Here is a 24,427-nt window from a genome sequence, read left to right on the forward strand (position 1 = left end):
ATATCAGGTAAGTGATATAGGTTTGCCACACTTGGCATCCCCCAATAATTTAAAATTACTTTAAAGGGATCCTATCATCGGAAAACATGTTTTTTTCAAAACGCATCAGATTTTTTTATATTCAATTTTGAAATATGAAATGGGGCTAGACATATTGTCAATTTCCCAGCTGCCCCAAGTCCTGTGACTTGTGCTCTGATAAACTTCAATCACTCTTTACTGCTGTACTGCAAGTTGAAGTGATATCACCCCCCTCCCTTTTCCCCCCAGCAACCGAACAAAAGAACAATGGGAAGGTAACGAGATAGCAGCTCCCTAACACAAGATAACAGCTGCCTGGTAGATCTAAGAACAGCACTCAATAGTAAAAACCCATGTCCCACTGAGACACATTCAGTTACATTGAGAAGGAAAAACAGCAGCCTGCCAAAAAGCATTTCTTTCCTAAAGTGCAGGCACAAGTCACATGACCAGGGGTAGCTGGGACAAAATGTCTAGCCCCATGTCAGATTTCAAAATTGAATATAAAAAAATCTGTTTGCTCTTATGAGAAATGGATTTCTGTGCAGAATTCTGCTGGAGTAGCACTATTAACTGATTCATTTTGAAACATTTTTTTTCCCATGACAGTATCCCTTTAAAGGAGAAGGACACCCTGTAGAAAAAACCCTGTACCCCCACCCCACGTAGACCTCCCTCCTCCCCCAGGCCAACTGTTCCCCCGGGAAAATGTCCCATACTTTATACTAACCCCTTGTCGCAGATTCTGGCAGCAGACTTCACGGCATCCATCTTCCGGGTCCTTGGTAAGCTGACTGGCAGATCGGTATGTCGGCGCATGCACAATTCAAGTCCCCCGGGGGGGGCATTTAGCCTGGGGGGAGGAGGGAGGGAGGTCTACGTGGGGTGGGGGTACAGGTTTTTTTTCTACAGGGTTTCCTTCTCCTTTAAGTCATTCTTATCACAGGAGCTGTGCAACAAGACCAGGTTGCCCTCGTTTGTTTAAAACATGTAGACTTGTTCCTTTTATATATAAACTAATTTTGCTATCATTAATACACATTACAATAGAATTGTCGATAATTGGGTAACCCTGTATTTTAAGAACTAAACTTAACAAAGAAGTAAGGTAGAAATGCCACACATTGCGTTTGTGGTTAAGTACCAGCCCAAGGCAGTCACAGTCCTTTAGCAGTTAGATCTGTGCCTCTAAATATGATTCCAGTAGCTCCCCATCTTTCTTTCTGTTTATCAACAGCACTGTTTTGGGCTGCCATTACCTGAGCTTAGACACCAACTCTACCAACAATATAGGGGGTGATTTATCAAAGTTCAAATTTGAATTTTTGCCAGCATTTGAATTGTTTTGCACAAAAACCTCACAAATTAAAAAAACTCTGGTATTTACTAAGCAAAAAAACTCGAATGTAAAAAATCAGCATCTAAAGGAGTTCATGTAGAAGTCAATGGGAGTTGTCCTAGGCAAAATTTAATCCATTTTTCAAATCCAAGTTTTAATTGTATTCAATCGAGTTTTATACATTTGAATTTTTACATTTGCGTTTTTTTTCAATTGTGAGTTCATTCAAAGAAGAAAAAAAACTCACAAATTAGATTTTGATAAATAAGCCCAATAGTGTAAGAATATAAATGTCACGGTACATGGCTGATTAGTAATTAATTCAGATGCTCATTACATGGCAGCTCCAAAACCAATGCAATTAACATCAGAATGTAATAATTATCCCTGTAGCATCATCTTGTATATGACAGACAAGCCTCATTCTGTGCTTGATAATTTGCAATGGCCCCGGCATATCTAGTCATATTTGTTATAAGGGTATAGTTCTCTTTAAATATGGAGAAAGTGGTTTCTGTGGGTGGTTAATAAGTTTGGAAACCACAATTTAAAAAAGTTTTCATTGAATTAAGAAAATATCTTACCCCCCCCTATTTTTTACAGTAACATTTTCTGAATTAAATAAGTAACTTGACAGTTTTCTCATAAGTATTTTTATTCCACTGGATTTCTGATTAAATTATCTGTGCTTCACTGTGGTGACAGCCATCAAAGTACAAGTATATAAAGTCAATATTACAGCAAAATATGTGAGCTGCATCTAAATTGCTAATGTCCCACCCGTTCATTTAGTTACAGCTAGAGCAGTATATAAATTATACAAGTTGCCTTATGTCATTGTTGGTTGGGATGGCTTTTGACTTATTATTGAGTTGTATTCACTCATTCATGATTTATTTAGAATTCTTGGCACGCTGGATGAGGTTCTGTATAGCTAACGTGTAGAATCGATGTTACAGAGTGACAATAGTTAGGCATAACTGCACGCTAACACAGAGACTTTCCTTTTCTTTTATATGCTGCAAACCATGATTCTACAGAGTAGAGCAGAGCTTTTAGTACTGCTTTTACTTAATGCAGTCTTTATTATAAACTTTTCCTTATTGTGAGAGCCACAATGGAAGATATATCTCTTTCTTTCAGAAAAAAAGGAATAAAAGTAAGCTTGGGTGAAATACGTAGTTGAGGAGCCTGCCGCTTTTAATGCAAAAAATATAATAGTACAATTTTACTGAATAATTGGGAAAGCTGTTCAGGTTTCAAAGCATATCTATATAAATCAATGTCGCAATGGATTCATTTCTGGAGTCATTGCTATTTCATGAAAGCTAGAAAGATACTTAATTGGATGATTATTATTTATTTAGTAATGCTATGCAAGTCTGGAAATTACATAATATTGTTAAATAAGAAGAGTCGACAATGTATTTCGATTTGACAAAGGCGAGTCTGTTTCATAATCATAGCATTTAAATTCATATCTTCTAGCCTCTCATTATTGGGACCAGAACTGAACTGCAACTCTTGCACTTTCACTGCTACTGCTTCCACCTATCTGTTACTTCCACCATTAGGCAATAAACAGTGTATATTCATATAATAGTATGGAAGGGAGCATATCACTTCAAATCCCACAAGAATCTTTTTGAATGAATTCCATAATATGTTAACCAGCATATTGCCTATTTGCTAAATGCAAGGTGTCATTTACTTCCTCCGGGGCACGTGGAGGCTTATTTATTAAAGGTCAGATTGAAAGGAAAACTATACCCCCCCAAACAATGTAGGTCTTTATAAAAATATATTGCATAAAACAGCTCTTATGTAAAACCCTGCTTTATGTAAATCAATCATTTTCATAATAATATACTTTTTTAGTAGTATGTGCCATTGGGTAATCCTAAATAGAAAATTGCTATTTAAAGAAATAAGGGCCGCCCCCCTGGGATTCATGGTGCACACAAAGAAATCATACAAGTTAGGTCACATGAGCCAATTAACAACAGAGTTCTGTCTTGTGCTTTCACACTTCTTCCTGTTACAGTTAGAGCTGGAGTATTTCTGGCCAGATGATCTCTGAGGCAGCACACAGACCATCACAAAATGGTCGTTCAAGGCAAAAGGTGTAAAATGGCAATATTTACTTAAATATATATTTCAGTTTGGTAAGATTCTTTAATATGCCACTTAATTTGATTTATCTGTTGCTTAAGTATTCATTTTGGGGGTATAATTTTCTTTAAGTGGTTTTAGAGGTTTTTGAAACTAAGACTAAACTCACAAACCAGAAAGCCATAATTGTTATTGAATTTATTAAAAATTCTAATTTATTAGAAGTACGAACTAAAAATTGATGTGCGATCAGAAAAATGTGTGAATACCATGAAATGATCTAAATATTAAAAGTTTTTCAGACAATTCGTGGTGAAAAACTCATATTTTGAATGGTTTAAAAATGGTCCAGTAGGTTCAGCACTCCTCCCATTAACTTCTGCAGCACCTCAACAACTTTTACTTGGTGAAGTTTGACATGAAAGGTCAAAAATCTTGCATTTTTAAAGCTTTTTAGAAAAATATGAAAATTACAAATTTTTTATGATTCATGGAAAAAATGCATTTCAATGAATATATGTGTTCACTTAAAGAGTACTTGTGCCTCTGGAGTTGTTGGTCTCTGCTCTGAGTATTGGACCAAAAATCCAGCACTCAATGCAAAGAGCAGCGTCAAAGAGATGCAAATCAGTCCTATCCTTTAAATGATAAGGACAGGGCCCCAATGCTGACTACGCCCCCTGATACCCCTTAACTTGCGTGTGTAAATAATGTCTATGATTGAAAAAAGGCTATATGGCACAGGTTAAATACTGGATAACAGATAACACCATGATGTTCTACAGAGCTTATCTGCTGTGTAACATGAGCCTTTTCTCCTTCGAATGGCTGCCCCCATTGCTACACAGCAGCTTATTTATATAAACATTAGTGTTTCTGAAGCAAACACACAATTTTTATCAGTGCAGGGCAACACTGCATTATATTTGTATTACTTTAAAACGCTTTCATTTTTTGATGTTACTTTTCCTTTAAGCCCTTCTATGTATTCACTGCATTTTAATTCTGTTTGGTGTTCATATTGTGTTTCTCCTCTCATGGACACTGGGTCAATTTCATGGTGTTTTCCTTACAGCAAGTAATAAGATGCTTCATTTTTATGGCTTACTTTGCACTACTGTTTAGAAAAGAAAAGAACAGAAAATGAAGACTGATTGAAAATCTTGTTAGAATATCACAGTTCACAACATTCTAAAAGTTTATTTTAAGGTGGTCATCTGTTGTAGTTTTGCTTTACATTATATCCCTCTTAGAATCTGTGATAACTGGAAGATTTTGCCATTCAGAAGCCAGAGGAATCACATACTGTCTCTGAAATATTAAAACAACACTTTTAGAATCAGATTTACAACTTAATAAGTACATTTTGAGGAACTCTGAGCTGTTGATGATTTTTAACCTAACTAGAACCTTATTACAGAACAAGACCCTGGAACAAGGTTCTCAGCATAAAAGATGCTTTAATTATTAATCAAATATAGTCTTGTGGAATCTTTCAGTAACACAGAACAGCAACTGAAATGTGTCATAAGCAGCTTGAATGAGTCCTTGTCTGTTAACAGCTTTTATAGGTAACATGCTTACATCACTATTTGCTGATAAATTACAAAGATTAGAGAAGTCCTATAGATCAATACTAATCAATACTAATCAGCTCCAAATTTTCTATGCAATCAGCGTTGTATAACCTTGGTGTTACTATTCTAAACTTCAGGGTGAGCTAAGGATAGATACACACTCACGCCTATTTGCTAAAACTTGACTTTCTGTGAGAAATAGTCGCAACAGAATCGTTTTCAATTTGACGCTCTAATTCGTACGAATTTTTAGAGTTGCCGCATCGATAACTCAAATTTATTGGATTCTCGGACAAAAAACATCACAAAGACCCAGGGCCGTATTTATAAACTGGGCACCCCTAGGCTGGATCCGAGTCGTCACCCTTCCCGATTCTCATCCCCCTCGCTGTCCTGGTCTGAGTCTACCTCCGTGCATCTGATCCTTGTCGCCGTCCTGCTCCACCTCCCCTTCCTGTTTGTGTATGGATACGCGCATGCAAACATCTGCGCACAGTCATGTCCGGAGCAGCTCTGAGACTGGTGTCTCTAGTGCTCAAATTCAATTCAAATGCTGCTAGGTGGCATGCCGCCCCTGAAATTCTGCCGTCCTAGACCAGGCCTGCAATCAGCTTTTGAAACTGAATGGTGAAAAACATATTCCAATTGTTGAAGGGATTCTGTCACGATTTTTATGGTGGTGTTATTTCTAAATTACACTGTTTACACTGCAAATAATTCACTCTACCATATAAAATTTAATTCCTGAACCAGCAAGTGTATTTTTTGTTGTAATATTGGTGTATAGGCAGCCATCTCAGGTCATTTTGCCTTCTCATGTGCTTTCAGAAAGAGCCAGCACTTTAGGATGGAACTGCTTTCTAGCCGGCTGTTGTTTCTCCTGAACCAGCAAGTGTATTTTTTGTTGTAATATTGGTGTATAGGCAGCCATCTCAGGTCATTTTGCCTTCTCATGTGCTTTCAGAAAGAGCCAGCACTTTAGGATGGAACTGCTTTCTAGCCGGCTGTTGTTTCTCCTACTCAATGTAACTGAATGTGTTGCAGTGGGACCTGGATTATTTTTGAGTGCTGTTCTTAGATCTACCAGGCAGTTGTTATTTTGTGTTAGGGTTCTATTGTTAGGCTGCTGGGGGGAAAGGGAGGGGGTGACATGTCTCCAACTTGCTGTACATCAGTAAAGAGTGACTGAAGTTTACCAGAAGACCACTCACATGACTGGGGGCAGCTGGGAAACTAACAAAATGTCTAGCCCCATGTCAGATTTCAAAATTGAATGGAAAAAAAAAAATCTGTTTCCTCTTTTGAGAAACAGATTTCGGTGCAGAAGTCTACTGGAGCAGCACTATTAACTGATACGTTTTGAAAAAAAAAAATGTTTTCCCATGACAGTATCCCTTTAAAGGGACCATCTCAAATGTGCACTTGGGCAATAACTCCCAGCAATGAAAAGAAATTAGATATTTTTCTGCCAGCTGTAGGTGGAACAATGTAAGCAGAAATTGATTGGTTATCAAGGGTTACGTCCTAGGTGTGCATTTTGCCAGTGTTGATAAATAACAACCAGTGTGTGTTCTGCAATTGAAGCTTCTTCTGATGGAGTGAATCATAATATATCTGCATTACCAGAGGCTGGAGCTTGCTAGCTTATTCTGTCACATTTTATTCCCCAGGTGCTGCATTTAGGTTATTTCAATCTTCAAACTGCCAAAAGGGCCTTTTCTTCAAAAGTGTGTGCATAGGTTGTTTAGTAAATGAAATTATTTATTTAGATATTTTCTCCCAAGGGACTTCAAGCACTTTAGAAAGTTTTTGCAGCAATCAAAGTAGCTGTCCTAGGCACACCAGGAGATTGAGTGACTTGTCCAGGGTCACAAGAGGTTGCAATAGGGATCAAACCAGTGTCTCTTGCATAAGGCCCAGGAATATCACTGAAGTTCAAATCCTTCACTTCCTCCTAGTAAATGTGTTAAAAGAGCCTGCAAATGCCAAACTGCTTGTGTTTTTCTCCTACTGTATATCTACAGACTTTTTACTTTACCCCCCTTCCCTTCACCCTTCTTTTTCTTTTCCCCCCTTCCCATTCCTCCTATTTTCATACTATATATACCCACATATGTGATGTTACATATATGAAACTGCTTAATAAAACTTTCAGTTTTAAAAAAAAAAAAGAGCCTGCAAATGAAAATGCAGAAATGACTGGAGTAAAGCATCATATTAGCATGCAAAATCGGGCATTGTAGGAAAGATTTGTTGCTAACATGGAATGGGATCATTATTTTTCTGCTATTTTATTTCTTATAATTTTTTTCCTATTAAGCCCATTTTATTAAAGAACAAGTTTGTTTTATTTGCATTACGCTATAAAAAAGACATACTGTGTATCACTCTGGTATGATAGCAGGGGAAGGATAGGTCCCTATAACTAATGACACCTCCCCTCATTTCCCCAGTGTTTATCCTTTCAGCTCTCTTTACCTGTTGCTTATTGCTCCTTATATGTATAATATGCACAGCTTTAGTGTATGCTTTTCCTCTATATCTGTATGTTTAAATAGCCCTTAGATCACATCTGTATACATAGTCGCAGACCTGAACCTTTCCCTTTATTATTCTCTCTTTTGTTTCTTTCTTATTTCTTTATAGAGGTATTAAATCCGTAAACTTCTGTCCTTTGTTTGAATCTCTGCAGTATATGGAATACTGGAACAGTGGAATTTTAAATGCTAATCTAGCTCAGGTCATTAGTCTAAAAGGCTATTTATGTTATTTATTTCTCTGTTATTTTTTTAACATAATCCCAGTTACTATTTTAATGACGTGCTGAGAGTAAGTAGGCAAACCAAGGAATTAAGTTGCAGGAAGAAACAAAGAAGAGGATATTAATCATACAAACAATTGTAGTCACATCCAGTCTACTAAATCAGATTACTGGATTCTTGTGCTACTAATTTATGCAGATTTGTTTGCACATTTAACTACAGCGATTTGCTTCCCCATAGGGTTTGTATTGTGATAAATATCTCTTCAGAAAGAGTGGATACAATCATTAGATCTGACTGCAGAATCAAAAAATAAGCTATTGAATGAAGTGCTCTCTGATATTTTTGTAAAGTCAAATATCTGCTTGGCACAGTTTTACTAAAACTAGGGATACACGGAATCCACTTATTTAGGACTTCCTTGTTTATGTGAAGGAAAGTCACACGATTTTTTGGATTTGGTTTGACCAGGCACTTGGATTCAGCTGAATCTTGCCCTAACCCCAAACCAAATAATGGATTAGGTGCATCCCTAATTAAAACTGTAGTGTATTACTGGAGTCTAGTGAACTCTCTGTGGAGTCTATTGGAAGAGTATGTTGAACTCTCTATGGAAAGTCCTTGAGAAATAAAATAAGCTCCTTTTCACCCAGTTTCTAAAGCATCAAATCTTTTCAAAGGTAAAATGACAATCTATTAATGGGTGTTAAAATTGGCCCATTTGATCAATATTTGTTGGCGCAATATCGGCCTTCCATAAACTATTATCTTTTTGCTGCCACTGACATGCTGTACCCTTTGGAGGACAGTATTCCAAAACTCACAAGACCAAAATACAAGGTGCTTATTTACTAACATTCAAATGTCATTTTCAAAAAAAGAAGTTTTTTCCTATTTCTGCTATTTTTTTTAGGTTCATTAAGGGGCAGATTTATCGAAGTGTGAGATTACAACTCACCTAAGAAAAACGCACTTTTCTATTCATTCCTATTGGATTTTTAGAATCGTATTTATCAATGGAGTACACCCTTTGATAAATATGCTTTTAAAAATCCAATAGGAATGAATAGAAAGTGAGTGAGTTTTTCTGTGGTGAGTTCTAAATTCTCACTGATAAATCTGCCCCTTAATGTATTCAATGGTTTTAGATTTTGTCAGTTTAGTCATGGTTTTAGAGTTTGAGAGTTTATTTTGTCATGGTTTCAAAGACCTCTAAAACCACTAAAATCCAACCTTTAATAAATAAGCCTCTAACAGTCTTAGTTTTGGTTCTGTCCTTGGACATTGTAAGTGTAATAATAAAAACTAAGTGGATTCACTCATGTAAGTTGCGCTGGCAGGCAGTCAAAAGTATTTACTTGCTAACTATATCAGAACCCATATTTGATGTAACAACAAAATATTTACTTGTAATCAGGGGCATAACTAGATGTTACTGGGACCCACAGCAAATTAATTTTAGGGCCCCCAACATATATATAGGTTGTCCTTTTTAACCAAAATGTTGCAATTGCTTTTTAATTAGGGCCTTATGGGGCCCCTGTACTTCTTGGGTCCCCCCTGCAGCCTCTGCTTCCTCTGTAGTTATGCCCCTGTTTGTAATTAATTAAATGTGATTTAGCCTTTCAGTTTGTAATGAATTGTAGTTTGTATATTACTAATAACACACTTGTAATAATCACTTAATAAACTAGCCTGCAGTTGCTGTAATCCCAAATCCTTTCTTTGTGTGAGGCCCAAGCTGCTGCTTCACTCAAGTATTACAGAATAGAGTATGTTAATCACAGCACAATTAGAAATCCACTGGGAATGATGACCAGCTCAGTTTACTGTTTGACACCTGACTAAATTTAAATTTTTTTTTAGAATTGGTTTTCTGGAAATCTGTTATCAAACTTAAGGTAGGAAAATCCAAATTACAGAAAACCCCAGGTCCTGGGTATTCTGGATAACAGGTCCCTGTACTGGCACCAGGGTTCCCTTAGACTCTTACTAGATTAAAAGAGGGAAATAAAAATACTGAGTTTAAAAGACTTCTCATAGAGCTCAATAGACTATAGTGTGTTTCTATGTAGAGTGCTCTCTCTTTCTTTTTTTTTTTTAATACCTCTATTGAAAGATCTACTAACAATTGCTTCAACCTATGTTCCTTTTGCTTTTAGAAGTTGCTTTGTGTAAAATTTCTTTTACAACAATCCTACAGTCTACCTAATCTGAGCTGGCCACCATAAAAGCGAAAGTGACTGTATAGTAGACCAGAAGTGATGTAATCAGAGATCCATTAGTTAAAGCCAGTGGTGTAATTAGGTACTACTGGGCCCCACATCAAATTATTTTACAGGCCCCCAAAATGTTTAGGAGTTGTTGACTTGTTTTACCAATATTCAATGAAACTGTATATTAATTAGGGGCTCATATACCTCCTGTGCACCCTGCAGGTCTGCTTCCTCCATAGTTATGCCACTGCTTAAAGCCCTGCTGACCCTTTCACTTGCACCCATAATCCATCTACTTTTCATACCCACAACATCCAAATACCTGAATTTTTCCATGGAGACATATTTATCAGTCCTTTTACCTAATTTTAATTTTTATTTATAGAACTAAAGAGGGTAGCAGGAAAAATGAAGCTGCTCCATATTTGGTTTTCGGCAAGGAACCCTGTTAGAATACCGTTGTGATGATAATCCCCTTGCTTAATGGATTCAAGGATATATGTGGTGTAAACTACAGGGCATTACTGTGGATCTTTGAAACATCTGCCATTCTTTTATCTCATGTACACATACCCTATGACTCTATACTGCTGATCTGCAGTGAAAAGCTCTGAAAGGATGATCGGAACCTTTATTGCAAACTAGAAGTGTGTGCCAAATTCATAGTGCTGAAATACAAGTGTGGCAGTTTCAAAGCTCTCAGACAGTTGTTTTTGTCTGGACTAGTTCTCAGGAGTACTTTCTGCCATGTCTTCACTGAAGACTTAATGATTTTGTGTCATTTGCTGAGCCTTCAATGTGTTCTCTTCGGGTGCCGTTCAGGTATATTAATGGGCAAACCTGACCTTTTTGCCAAAAATTCACAAAAAGTGAAAAATTTGACAAATGCATGGGAGTCAACGGACGACAATTTTTTTGACATGCAACAATTTTTTTTTTTGACGGTAACAATTTTTTTTAACCATTGGAGTCCATGGACATCTTTTTTTGCTGCGAAACTTTGAGAAAATTTTTTAGCTAATCACTAATGATAACGTATAGAGCTGCTGCACATCCAGTCTTATATTGCAGCCTAATTAATAAAGTAATTCCTATGACTTTTTATTACCCTTTTAATGTCCATTATAATATAAATTATTTCAATCATATTTCTCCTCGTCATACTAATAGAATTCCCATAGTGCAGTTAACATATGCCTTTTTTAGCCTGAAGAATTAGATAGAAGATAGAATTGTTAGGTTTTCCACACCAAAGCTATACTGTCTCCTACTTCCAGTCTTCTCTCTTTCATGCATCTCTCATGCATGAAAGATTTTTAAAAACATGGATTATTTTGATAAAATATGTCTATGGGAGACCGCCATTCTATAATTCTGAGCTTTCTGGATAACATATTGTTTACCCTATTTGCTGCAGGTTAATAGGTAAATAACATTCCTAGTATTACAATTTATATATTGTTTGATGGAGTCGTTTTTGTTAGATATTGAGGACGAAAACGTTTGTTATTGTTTACATAGGTACATATTAGGCATCTTGTAGAGCCATATCTGTATGCGGTGCGCATCTCAGATGTGACCGAACTGGGGGCCAAAGTATTACCTACGGTTTTTGCTTTTCTAGTGACAAATCTACAGACATTACTCAAAATATTGTCGAATACAGGGTCAGTCTGAAGAATAGAAAGGGTTTTTCTTTATACAAGGAAAATAGGGGCTATACGCAAAGATACAAAGAGGTGCTTTGGATTCAAAACCAGAACCCCACCGTTTCTGTAACAGGGGTATTAGACATAGAAGAGGGACTAGGGATGCACCGAATTCAGGATTCGGTTCGGGATTCGGCCAGGATTCAGGGTTTTTTAGCAGGATTTGGATTCAGCCGATTTCTTGTGCCCGGGCCAAACAAATTCCGAATCCTAATTAGCATATGCAAAAACGTAACGTAAAAATTTCTAACTTAAAGGGATACTGTCATGGGAAAAAATTCTTTTTTTCAAAATGAATCAGTTAATAGTGCTGCTCCAGCAGAATTCTGCACTAAAATGTCTAGCCCCAAAATGTCTAGCCCCATGTCAGATTTCAAAATTGAATATAAAAAAATCTGTTTGCTATTTTGAAAAATGGATTTCAGTGCAGAATTCTGCTGGAGCAGCACTATTAACTGATTCATTTTGAAAAAATGTTTTTTTCCCATGACAGTATCCCTTTAATTACATGGAGTGGGTGAGATTAAGGTCATTCTCATTCAGATAAGCAAAACATTGATCAAACTGTTCCAGTGAACCCTTCCAAATAAAAAGCAGATCATCGATATATCTACCTTAATAGGAGATACATTTTTTGTAAAAATTGTCCTCATAATAAAGGTGTGTATATTCCCACCAACCCATATAAAGGTTGTCATAAGGGGGGGGATTTCACTCCCTTAGCTGTTCCACATTTTTGTAAGTAGTATTTTTTTTATCAAAGAGAAAATGATTGTGAGTTAGAAGTTTGGCAACCATACCTACACTGAAAATCATGCAAAACAAATATGTTGTGTCAATACAGTACTTGCTCCTTACCAAAACACTCTGCTTTGCTGAATAAGGTGCAAAAAAATACACTGTATATAGACATATACACGGTGTGGATTCATTGGCATGTTTCAGACAATTTGGCAGTGTGCTGTTTTTTTTTTGTTTTTTTTTACTGCTCTTTTAAATATAGCATATGAACATGTAGTTCATACATTTGTCAAAAAGAAACGTGACTACAGGTGTGCATCATTTTGCTAATGACTCTTTATTTTGTCATTACAGATTTTGATACAGCTTTCTTTTGGCACTGGAGCAGATTCATAGACTTTATACAGTGTGTTCTGGCCTTCACTGTTGTGACAGGATACATCACTTACCTCTTCCTAGACTCTTCACTTTTTGTAGAGATATTGGGCTTCCTTGCCGTTTTCACCGAGGCCTTGCTTGGTGTGCCTCAGCTTTACAGAAATCATCAGAACTACTCTACTGAGGGAATGAGGTGAGTACTTAAATAGTGAACCCTCTTCACTCTGTCATTCCACATTCATCATAAGGAAGTTTAGCAGTGTGGGGAATACGTTTTAGGGAAGTTATCATATCCCATCATATTCTACAACGATCATTAACTTTGAGAGATAGCGCAATGGCTATCTCTATATAATGAAAAGCCAATTTCCCACAAACATTGAAGTACATTGATACAAAGAATGGTGATCTAATGGAGATATTGTCAACCATAATGGGCTGATCTTATTTGTTGATTATCAACGTATGATCTGCTAGTAGATTCTCATCTTCTAATAGGGCACCCCAGTCATAAGGTTTTATATTTTAAGTTTGCCTAAGCTACAGGAAACCCTTGTATTGTTACTGTATTTTGGAAAAGGGCTTTATTTACAGTTTGGCATTTTCCCTTTAAGACTTTTTAGTTACTTTCTTGCTATGTTCAAAAAAAAAATGAAACAAAAACACAGTAACCAACTGGTATTTATTTATACCATGCCAAGGACATTTGCTAAATGTCTCCTTTCCAAACACAAAGCATTCTTCCCTAGGCATTTGTGTATATAAAGTAAGATTGATGGGCAGGGGATTCAATAACTGGTTATCAGTTTCTGTATGTAATAAATTCTGTCTGGCAGTAAGTTGTGTTCTACAATACAATTTAAGCAAAGCTCTGCAATGGGTGGAACACAAAATATTCTTTACTAGCATTAGTGCTGAATGAAGAACTATTCAGATGTTTCAGAGCAAAGAGCTGATTCCGAAAAGGAAATATGCAGTGATGCAGGACTATTTAAACCGTTATTCCTTACAAAGAAAAATGCTGCTAAGCTCCAGAATGTAGGGGACATTCAGCATGACAAAGTGGGCTTCATTCTTTGTAAGCGACACAGAATTTCCAAAGAGACTTTGTGCTATTTTGATACAATATCTGAGCAGAAACTGTTCAATCATAAACAGGGAGTTTATAACCAAAGGAAAACTATCAGTACAGAATGATAGAATGAGTGCTGACTTTTTGACTCTGTTGAGTGTGGATATATTTGTTATTCTCCGTGGGCATAAGGAGGGGCCAGATGTTAGGTTGTTTAACCTCATCAACACTTCATTTATAGTTACATTAGAAGATATGCATCCATTCTGTCATTTCAGGGAATGCACTGGTAAAAATGACAAACAGTCTTCAAAGCAAAATAGTGACTGTGGCTGTCCGTATTGGTAACAGTTGGATAAAAGGCCACCATCATCAAAAACAATGTCGATCAAGCAAGTTTGATTTTCTTGTCAGATCGAGGACTGCATTGGCACCTATTCCTGTCCTTGTAATCTTGAATGTTTGGCCCTAGGGCCGAATGATTGGATTAGCCTGATATTGCCGGCCTTTGGTGGACATATTGGGGGGGAAAGAGGTTGTCAAACAAGCAGTTCTTATAGTGATGAGTGGCAGTCTATTTAAGACGGCATTACATTTGTCTTACTACCTGTAGTCTTAGGGAAGCAGACTATGTTGGCGAGAGTGCTTTAGGATTTGTTCTTGTTTCAGTTGTCCGTGTTTGTACTCACTGAATCAAATTGCACTTGCAACTCCCTCTAACTTCTGCAATTACACTGGAAGGAGAGGAAAATTCTGCATTGAGAAAATTTTAAGTTGCTTACAATTTAATTCTCTTTCTTTATGCAAACAGTGTTATCTGGGTGGAGATCTCCTTTAATGATTTCTTTTTTTGCAGCAGACCGGTGCTGTGACTGAATTGACCTGCTCTTAGTGGCTGATTCCAGCATGAGCCAGCAGTGTGCTACTGACAAACACCAGGGTTGACTTGTTTGCTATAGGAAAAAGTTTTATGTTGAGGAAGCACACTAATTAATCATGTATATCTTAAAAATATTAAAATCTATTTGTCAAAAAGGATTATTAAGCATCCACTACAGTGAAGCAAATTTTGTTAATAGTGACAGTTCCCCTTGAACTCAGCAGACTGTATGCTAATTAGAAATTAATTATAGAACAATTGGGTAGCTTTGCCCTTCACAAAGTGTGCTTAAAAAAAATTGAAGCCTGAAAAAAGATTATAGCTAGAAAGCTGTAATTTATATACTGAACTTACTGTACCATGCCAGAGGTTTGGCGTCCCTATAAACTAAAAAAAAGTGGTTTAGGGATTACTCAGTAATTACTATATATATTTCCACAATAGTGCTACATAATAATGCTATGCAGGGACAGGCAATGAAATTCTAGCACAATTTCAGCGACTTCAAAGTTTGTAAACTTTTTTAAATTTTCTATATGAATGTGATCCTAAAACATCGTCTGATTTTCATGGGCAGATGTCTTGACATTTTCCTTTAGAATTCTCTGGTATAATTCAGAATTTATTGTTCCATCAATGATCATCCAGGCCCAGATGCAGCAAAACAGAACACTCCTCCACCACCTTGTTTTGTTTCACAGATGGAATAAGGTTCTTAAATAGTAACATAGTAAGTTAGGTTGAAAAAATACACACTTCCATCAAGTTCAGCCTTTTAACCTGCCTAACTGCTAGTTGATCCAGAGGAAGGCAAAAACCCCATCTGCAGTCTCTCCAATTCGCCTCAGAGGGCAAAAAAATCCTTCCTGACTAGTCCTTGGATCAACTTGTACTATGAGCTATCTTCCATAACCCTGTATTCCCTCATTTGCTAAAAAAACATCCAACCCCTTTATAAAGCTATCGAATGCATCAGCCTGTATAAATGATTCAGGGAGAGAATTGCACATCTTCACAGCTCTCACTGTAAAAAACAACCCCTTCCGAATATTTAGGAGAAAACTCTTTTCTTCTAATCAGAATGGGTGACTTTGTGTCAGCTGAAAAGACCTACTGGTAAATAAAGCATTAGAGAGATTATTATATGATCCCCTTATATATTTATACATAGTTATCATATCACCCCTTAAGCGCCTCTTCTCCAGCGTGAACATCCCCAATTTGGCCAGTCTTTCCTATTATGGATTTGCCTAGTGCAGTCTCATTAAGGGTATACGTGGCTTGGATGTTTTTACATCCCATGTGCATAACTTTACATTTATCAACATTGAATCTTATTTGCCACTTAGCAGCCCAGATTGCCAGTTTGTCAAGATCATGTTGCAAGGATGCTGCATCCTGGATGGAATTAATTGAGCTGGATAGTTTTGTGTCATCTGCAAATACTTATAAATTATTTACAATACCCTCCCCTAAGTCATTAATGAACACGTTAAATAAAAGTGGACCCAATACCAAGCCCTGAGGGACCCCACTAAGAACCTTACTCCAAGCAGAGAATTTACCATTAACAACCACCCTCTGTACCCTGTAGCCAGTTTCCTATCCATGTGCATTAAGCCCAACAGACCTTAGTTTAGAAAGCAGACGTTTGTGGGGCACGGTATTACACGGTTTGGCAAAATCCAAATACATAGATCACAGCTACTGCCCCCTGCTGTCCAGCATCTTACTTACCTTATCATAAAAAGCAATCAAATTTGTCTGATATGACCTATCCTTCATAAAGCCGTGCTGATTGCTGCTCATAATGCCATTCACTAGGACAAAATTTTGAATGTGATCCCTTAACAAGCCTTCAAATAATTTGCCCACCACAGATGTCAAATTTACCTGCCTATAATTGCCAGGCTGATTCTCCTTGCTACCCTGCCATACACATTATTGCTGTTCGTTGTTCTTATGGTGGAGCCATGAATACCAACATTCGCCAATGTGAGACAGGCTTCCAGTTGCGTAGAAGTTAACCTGGGTTACTTTGTAACTTCTTGGGCTATTAGACGCCTTGCAGTTGGAGTTATCTTTGATTATCGACCACTTCTGGGTAGGGTAACAATGGTCTTAAATTTTCTTCATTAGTACACAATTCATCTGACGATTGGTGGAGTCCAAACTCTTTTTAGTCTTTTTAGTCTTGTAACCATTTCCAGCTTTATGGGCATCAGCAACTTTTCTTCTGAGGTCCTCCGACACCTCCTTTGCCTTTAAGCCATGATACACATCCACAAATGTGTTGTATGTGTGATAAGGCTTAGCTGGATCCCCACTCTTTAAATCAAACTAATGCTGGCCATACATAGGACCATGTTAAACCGCCATCCTCAGCGGACTGACTAGGGCAGCTTATCGGTCCATGTATGGTTCCTTAGCATAGTAAATTATTAAGTTGGCTTAGGACACCATTGGACCTGGAATGCGGTCCTTTCCTTCTCTGTATAGGCCGATTTTCAATGGGCCATCTTCACCTCTTCGGGAGTCTTCAGTAAGTAAGCGGCGTATCAGTGCATGCGCAGTTGTAGCAATATTCTGGTCTCAAACAACTGCGCATGCGCTGAACAACTCCAGTCTCGAACAACTGCGGCATGGAAATTGCCGAAGGGACCTAAAGATTACCGAAGCGCCGGAAGATGGCTTTCGTGAGCTCTGCTGTCTCTGCAGCGAGGGGTAATTAAAGACTTAGGGGCATTTACAGGTATTAACACCTGGGTGGGGGGAACAGGGAGGGGGGACTAAGGAGGGTAAGGTTTTAGGGGTTTTCATTAGTTTAGGGGGTTGCTTCTCCTTTAAGGACCATTTATCTGTTATATACAAAGACAGCTATAATCCTATGATTAGTAGGAAATAGAAGAAATACAGACGTAGCTTTACCTTGAAAAATATTGATTTTATATTATTTTTAAACACTTTAACCTTTAACATTATTTTAAAATGTAAGCAACATGCATAGTTGTGTACCTCTGTTTCTTTCTCTGTTTGTCTGTAGTAATAGTGCAGCCAAGGATGTTATCATTACTTGTAATAACTTGTGTAAGGATCTGAATGATGGCTGCTGTCAAATTACAAGATGGTTTTGACATTGAGCAAATAAGACGTTTTCCTGTAGGAGAACATTTGCTATATATACTCTTTCCTTTTATTTGGGAACTGCAGCACCACAATAAGCATTGTGTCTGAATGCATACAGGTTAATGAAATAATCCAATAAAATGTAGTCTGATGTGAGTTGTTAGCCCTAAGTGGTTGACAAATATTATTGTTGCTGAATGTAAAATACACTATGATCTTGTTTGTTCTTTCACATTTCCGAAGGAACAGTTCCTTAGTTACCTCTGGTTTAAAATGCAGCTATATTTGCAGTAGTGGTTTTCATACACTTATTGTGCTCAAAGGGCTGGTGTATGCATGTTAAAATGCAAGAATCTCATGACACAACAGGTATGCTTTGTATTTTTATAAACTCTTCTTTCTCCAGTCATCATTCATGTGCAAACTGTTTTAGTGGGAACCCTGTTTATGTAATTGTGATCCTATGGCAGAAAAGATTTGTATGCAGGCAGTGACTTCAGGAGCAGGACTCCCATGCACTGTGGTACAATGATATGCAATGGGCATTATTGGTGGTTGGACAGACCCTGACTTTTACAGTTCAATAGCTATACCAAAATTTGAAGGCTGGTGTAACATTGAGGGCTCTAGGGCCCAGCAAACATTAATCAGATAACCCTGAAATAATACTGTAAAGCTTCTCTTGATGCCTGTAACTTGTGCTTAACAAACTTCTAAAACGACAAGAATGCGAGTCCTCTTGGAAATCTTGTAATGCCACTTTATTTTGGTTGCCTTGAAGCATACTCCACAGATACTGTCTGCATTGGCACAATGCTTTAGACTAATAATGGTGCTATTAATAGAGAATAGTGAGTCAAGCAATATGGTAGATCTCTCTTATAGATAAATGCCACTTTGCAGAGAATTCATTTTCTGCTTATACAGTACACCCTGCCTGCTTAATTCCTAAATGTAAAATAAACCCTCATTATGATTAGGAGATATTTTACTTTTAACAGGATGGCAATGATTTGGGGAGGAGTAACTGTAGAAGCTAAGTGCATATCAACACGCAGAACAAGAAGGGCACACATTGTACAGACAAACTCAAAACAGACTACTTTGAATAATTATGCATTGTGAGGCACAACTCTTTGTCTGAATCAAAGGATCCAGGCTGCTGTCTGCCGCTCACCTCTCCAGCAGAGAACAATAAGAAAAGTATGCCATTTAACAGCAGCGTGCTGGCAATTCCGAGCGCAGTACGATTAATGTAATGTGTTTTAGATTATGAAGTTGAACTGCCACCTCCGCAAGCTGTCAAGAGGGATTTAGCATTGTATCAAAGGGACAGAAACATATAAAAGTCAGAGTGCATGCTATTTATATTTTTTTTTTATATAATTGTAGAAAAAAAATCTTGCTTCATTTACACAAAATATAAAATAACATTGTTATTAGTATTTTTCTTTTCTATTTTTATCTCTTTTACTTTCTGGCACTTCTTTGACAAGTGTTAGGCAAGCAGAACCTAAATGATGATCACGTTTAACCCTTAAGCCCCCGTCTCTGTGCCATGGAGTTCAGTATGTGTGTTATCACAGACATGCACATGTGGAGGATGCCCATAGATCACACAGGAAAGATTTTAGATGGACTCAATCTGTGTTGTATCGATTGTGGTATAACAACAAAAAAGACACCACTGTAATAAATGTTTGATAGTAAAATTGACCCTTTAATCATAGTCACTGTACATGACTATGTCCTTGTCCTCTTCTGAGCAACTGAATCTTCATATTGGATTCCATTGCACCACACTTGTTTGTTTGCATCTGCTCTGTGCAGATAGCATTTTAAATAGCGTTAGCTGTAGTTGTCCTTTAGAGCAATGACTACAGGGGCGCTTTGTCACCAAGGATTGTTAAGGCATTCCCAAATGCTCCCATTGCCTGCTTTGGGAGTTGCTTGAAAGTGCCCCTGCTTGTTAGCAGGTCATTGCTTGGAAATTTGACACCTGCATTTTTCACAAGCTATGGCAAAATATTGGCATAACAATTGATTTGGTGACGTCACCTGCTGAAAATGGCTGGCTACAAAGTGCCCAAATGTGCCCTGTGTTCCAAGTCCTAGGGTCAGACAAATGGAAATCCAGTGTACAATGTGTCATTGAAAATACCCCTGACTATTTATATTATCGGGGGGCATAACAATAGGGAGCCTCTGGGCTAGGCTCAATATATACCTTCAAATTATGTCATTTTTGCTTACTTTTTCTAACTTCTGTTGCACTTCTGGCAGACATATTATCTTTGTAAAATATTTCATTTTATTTTTACCTTTGGTCAGGATATGGAAGACCTGACATGAAGATTCTATGATTGATTTATACCATTAGAATTTCCATTACAAACAAGCAGACTGTGAGACAGAATTCAACTTTTGACTCCATAATAAATTATATGCAGTGTTGGGGCTTTGAGATGCAGTAAATTCATATCTTGCAGAACCCTGGTGTTTTGCAAATTTGGATACTGAAAACATTTTTATTTATTAAGTCATTGTGCATTTTCCATTTGGGTATTAGTCAAGAAGAGACACACACACACACACACACACACACACACACACACACCTCTCTCACTGTGAATATATGTGTCAGCAGAGAAACAAGGAGAAAACTTTCTACCCTTCATGTTAAATATATTCAGGTTTTTCAATCTTTATGTTTCTACATTGAAATGCAAAGTGCTTTGTAGGTTGCTGAGAAAGGGCAAGAAAATTGTTGGCTTAAAAATCCAAGGCCCTGTTATTGGAAAGCACTGCAGTGTAAAAGAAATGGTTAGTGTGGCTTAAAGGGATTCTGTCATGATTTTCATGGCGTTGTTTTTATTTCTTAATTACACTGTTTACACTGCAAATAATTCACTCTACCATATAAAATTTAATTCCTAACCCAACAAGTAGATTTTCTTTTTAGTTGTAATATTGGTGTGTAGGCAGCCATCTCAGGTCATTTTACTTGGTCGTATGTTTTCTGAAAGAGCCAGCACTTTAGGATGGAACTGCTTTCAGGCAGGCTATTGTTTCTCCTACTCAATGTAACTGAATGGGGTCTCAGTGGGACATGGATTTTTACTATTGAGTGCTGTTCTTATATCTACTAGATAGTTATCTGGTTACCTTCCCATTGTTCTGCTGATGGGCTGGTGGGGGGGGTTGAAGGTCGGGGGTGATATCACTCCAACTTTAAGTGCAGCAGTAAAGAGTGACTCAAGTTTATCAGAGCACAAGTCACATAACTGGGTGTCACCTGGGAAACTGACAATATGTCTAGCCCCATGTCCAATTTCAAAACTAAAAAAATATGTTTGCTCTTTTGAAAAATGGATTAGGATTAAGACAGTGATTTTATGGAAAATATAGGGTATTTACTCTTCCAACTCAAAATTCTGCGTGACCCCTACGGCCAGTGGCATCCCTGGCATCTAGTAACTGTTATTTTTATCCCTTAACCAGATAGAAATTACGAGGAGGCCATCACCCATGGAGTACATTTTAAACAAATAATTCTATTTTTTTAAATGATTTCCCTTTTCTCTGTAATAATAAAATAACAGTAACATGGACTTGATGGTAATTAAGGTGCATGGATCCATATAAGTGGCAAAACAGTCCTATTGGGGTTATTTCATGTTTAAATGTTTTTTGTTTTTAGCAGACATAGGGTATGTGAGATCCAAACTGTAGAAAGATCCTTTACCAGAAAACCCAACACCTCAAGCATTGCAGATTGCAGTATGTTTAAATGTGCTTTTGTAGACATAGGGTATGGAGATTCATATTGTAGGAATATCCCTTATTCAGAAAACCCAAGATCTCAAGCATTGCAGATAACCAATCCTATAATATCATCATCCTCATTTATGTATATAGCGCCAACAAGTAACGTAGTGCTTTACATTAGTTTATAAGGAACAGGAAACAAATGGTGAATAACAAACAAGGGTTTACAGAGTACAATGGGAATGGAGGGGCCTACTTCTAAAGGTTAGGGTACAATTGAGACACAAGGATTTCCAAAACAAATTAGCGATTTATGATACAGCTATGATTGATTAATTAAGGTACATTGAACAAGCTTCCCTAAACAGGTGGGTCTTTAGGGAGCGTTTGGAAAGAAGGAAAAAGTCTAGCAGCTCAAGGCAGAGAGTTTGTAGACAAGAATGGGCTGAAATGATGAGAGGAGAAGAGAGGCGAAGGTTATGTGAAGAGTTTATTTTGAGATCAGAGGGGCTTTATTGTTAAGAGCCTTAAGAGTTTGTATTGCTCATTTTTAGGATATACTAGGCTAAATATTGGTGCTTACCTTACCCAATAATGACATTAAAGATAGATGCATGCATCTAAATGGTAAGAACAAAATAGATAAGTAAACCTAAAAGCTGCTTTTCATTGGATATATAATAAGTACTGGCAATCTTCAGCCCTGCATATATTGTTAAAGGTCGCACTAGCTTCTTTATGTGTTATCCACTTGTTTCTAATAAGCTGTTACCATTGGTTGCCTGCATGCAGCTGGGCAATTTTTCCTAAACAAGACATTCACAATATGGGATTTTCTTCATATGGAAGCTCTTGTGAAAATATGATTACTTTGTTCTCATACATGGAATACTGTTATGACTGTTCAGCCATAACAGGGCAATTCACCCTCTTAAGACTTTGCAATTGTCAGATTTCAGTTCCTCCAAAATGTGAGCAAATACCCTCTTTCTCTCTCACTCAGTGACCTGTCATTATATTTAAAGATTTCTTTGTTAATATAAGTATTCACACAAATTGTCCTTGTACAGTGAATAATCGTATATATCTGTGTGAGTAGCAAAAAAATACTTTTTATTACAAAGTTAAACCTGCTAAAAACCGTGAGCCAATATTAATAAAATAAATCATATTTTTAATTTATTTCTGCCAACCTTTCTTGGACCAGTTCCATTGTAAACACATTTTCCTGGGGAAAAAGTTTATTGTTCTCATAAACACAGAAAAATAATTCAAAGGAAATCTAATTGTGCACTAGGAAATACCATATTTAATTGCATTCTAGGTATTTAAAGAGTCCATAACAGATGGCAGTGAACAAGGAACAACAATGCCTGCAGTAATGGCCTTTCATTTTGTGTTGCCAAAAGGAGTTTTATTTTATTTGTTGCTTTGTGTACCATATCCATCACATAGCTACTCTCATGTCCCAAGTTTAATTCCCATACTTTGATTGCACTCACTCTTTCTTTTGAAATCATAATTCGGGTGAGTTCCTTATTTACTAGCAGTTATAACTACCATATAGCATTTTGGTTGCAGACATGATAGGCTCTTCCTTGTAGCATGATTTCCCAAGCCACCCATGGCAGCAATTCACCAATATGAGTATTCCCGCCCCACAGGCCACTGGACAGGAAAGGGTTAACTACAACTACTCTATAACATCCGCCCTGTTACACTCCCCCTTTGTCTTTTTTCCTGTCCAGGCCACGGATGTGCTTACCCATTCCAGGGGTTTCTCTTCCCCTGATGCCTCCCAAATCGCTCCCCTGAGGGGATTGCTGCGGAGAAGGACCATTAGGCTGGGTCGGAGTGTCCACCACGTGTAGCCTATAGCTCCTTGCTGGCTGGAAGATTGGTGGCAGAATGCAGGGTCTAGGTAGGACCGCCATTGTTACTGGCGCATGAGGAACTGAAGGAATATGCGCACAGTACAGCGTTTCCCCAGAGTTAGCGCTTGGAACGCATGCGTTCCACCTGGGCGCATGCGCGTTTCAGCGCGGTGACGTCACTTCCGGTTTTAGCGGTTTTTAACTGGGGATGCGGAGCGCAGCTGGCGCTCTGTGAGGACGTCGTTCTGATTGCTGCTCATGGAGAAAAGTGGTAAGCGAGCTCTCCTGAGCCTCTTTTCAAGCAGATTCTGGCAGTAGAAGTAATTAGCATGTTGTTCTTGTTAAGAGACAAAGAAAAAAGGACCGCTACTGCTCCCCACAGGTACTCTTCCAGGTGCTCTGTCCAGCAGTATCCGACTGCTAAGCATACGATAAGTTCAGGAACAAATAGACGGCACTTCTGGAAAAGATTTATTACTGCTGTATATCCTGACGCGTTTCGGGAATTAATCCCTTAGTCATAGGTCTAAGGGATTAATTCCCGAAACGCGTCAGGATATACAGCAGTAATAAATCTTTTCCAGAAGTGCCGTCTATTTGTTCCTGAACTTAATGTTGTTCTTGTTAGGTGCAGGCAGGATGGAACAGCCTGGCTCTGGGAAAGCAATGCAGCCTAAAGTCTCTGGGTAAGCTGAAGAAAAAGGATGTTTTTTCATCTGCTAATAGAGGGGGAAGAGGCTAATTAAAGTTTTTTACTTCTTTTTAGCCTCTCTGCTTCTGTTGATACGTCTAAAGCGGAATCTCACCAGCCAAGGAAACAGACTTCTGCTGAACAATCTTCTACAGCGGAAC

General features: G+C 37.7%; 1 protein-coding gene across 3 annotated transcripts in view; it reads left to right on the forward strand.

Moving 5' to 3' along the window:
- The window catches only part of slc66a2.1.S (solute carrier family 66 member 2, gene 1 S homeolog), a 73,849-nt gene that overhangs the window by 27,943 nt on the left and 21,479 nt on the right, over positions 1-24,427 (forward strand). For all 3 annotated transcript variants that reach the window (XM_018223574.2, XM_018223576.2, XM_018223575.2), the window contains one exon: positions 12,832-13,048. In XM_018223574.2, coding sequence (XP_018079063.1) covers positions 12,832-13,048 — 217 coding nt within the window. The remainder of the gene's footprint in view (positions 1-12,831; positions 13,049-24,427) is intronic.

This window comes from Xenopus laevis, chromosome 6S (genome assembly GCF_017654675.1).
Source record: "Xenopus laevis strain J_2021 chromosome 6S, Xenopus_laevis_v10.1, whole genome shotgun sequence".
Lineage (NCBI taxonomy): Eukaryota > Metazoa > Chordata > Amphibia > Anura > Pipidae > Xenopus > Xenopus laevis.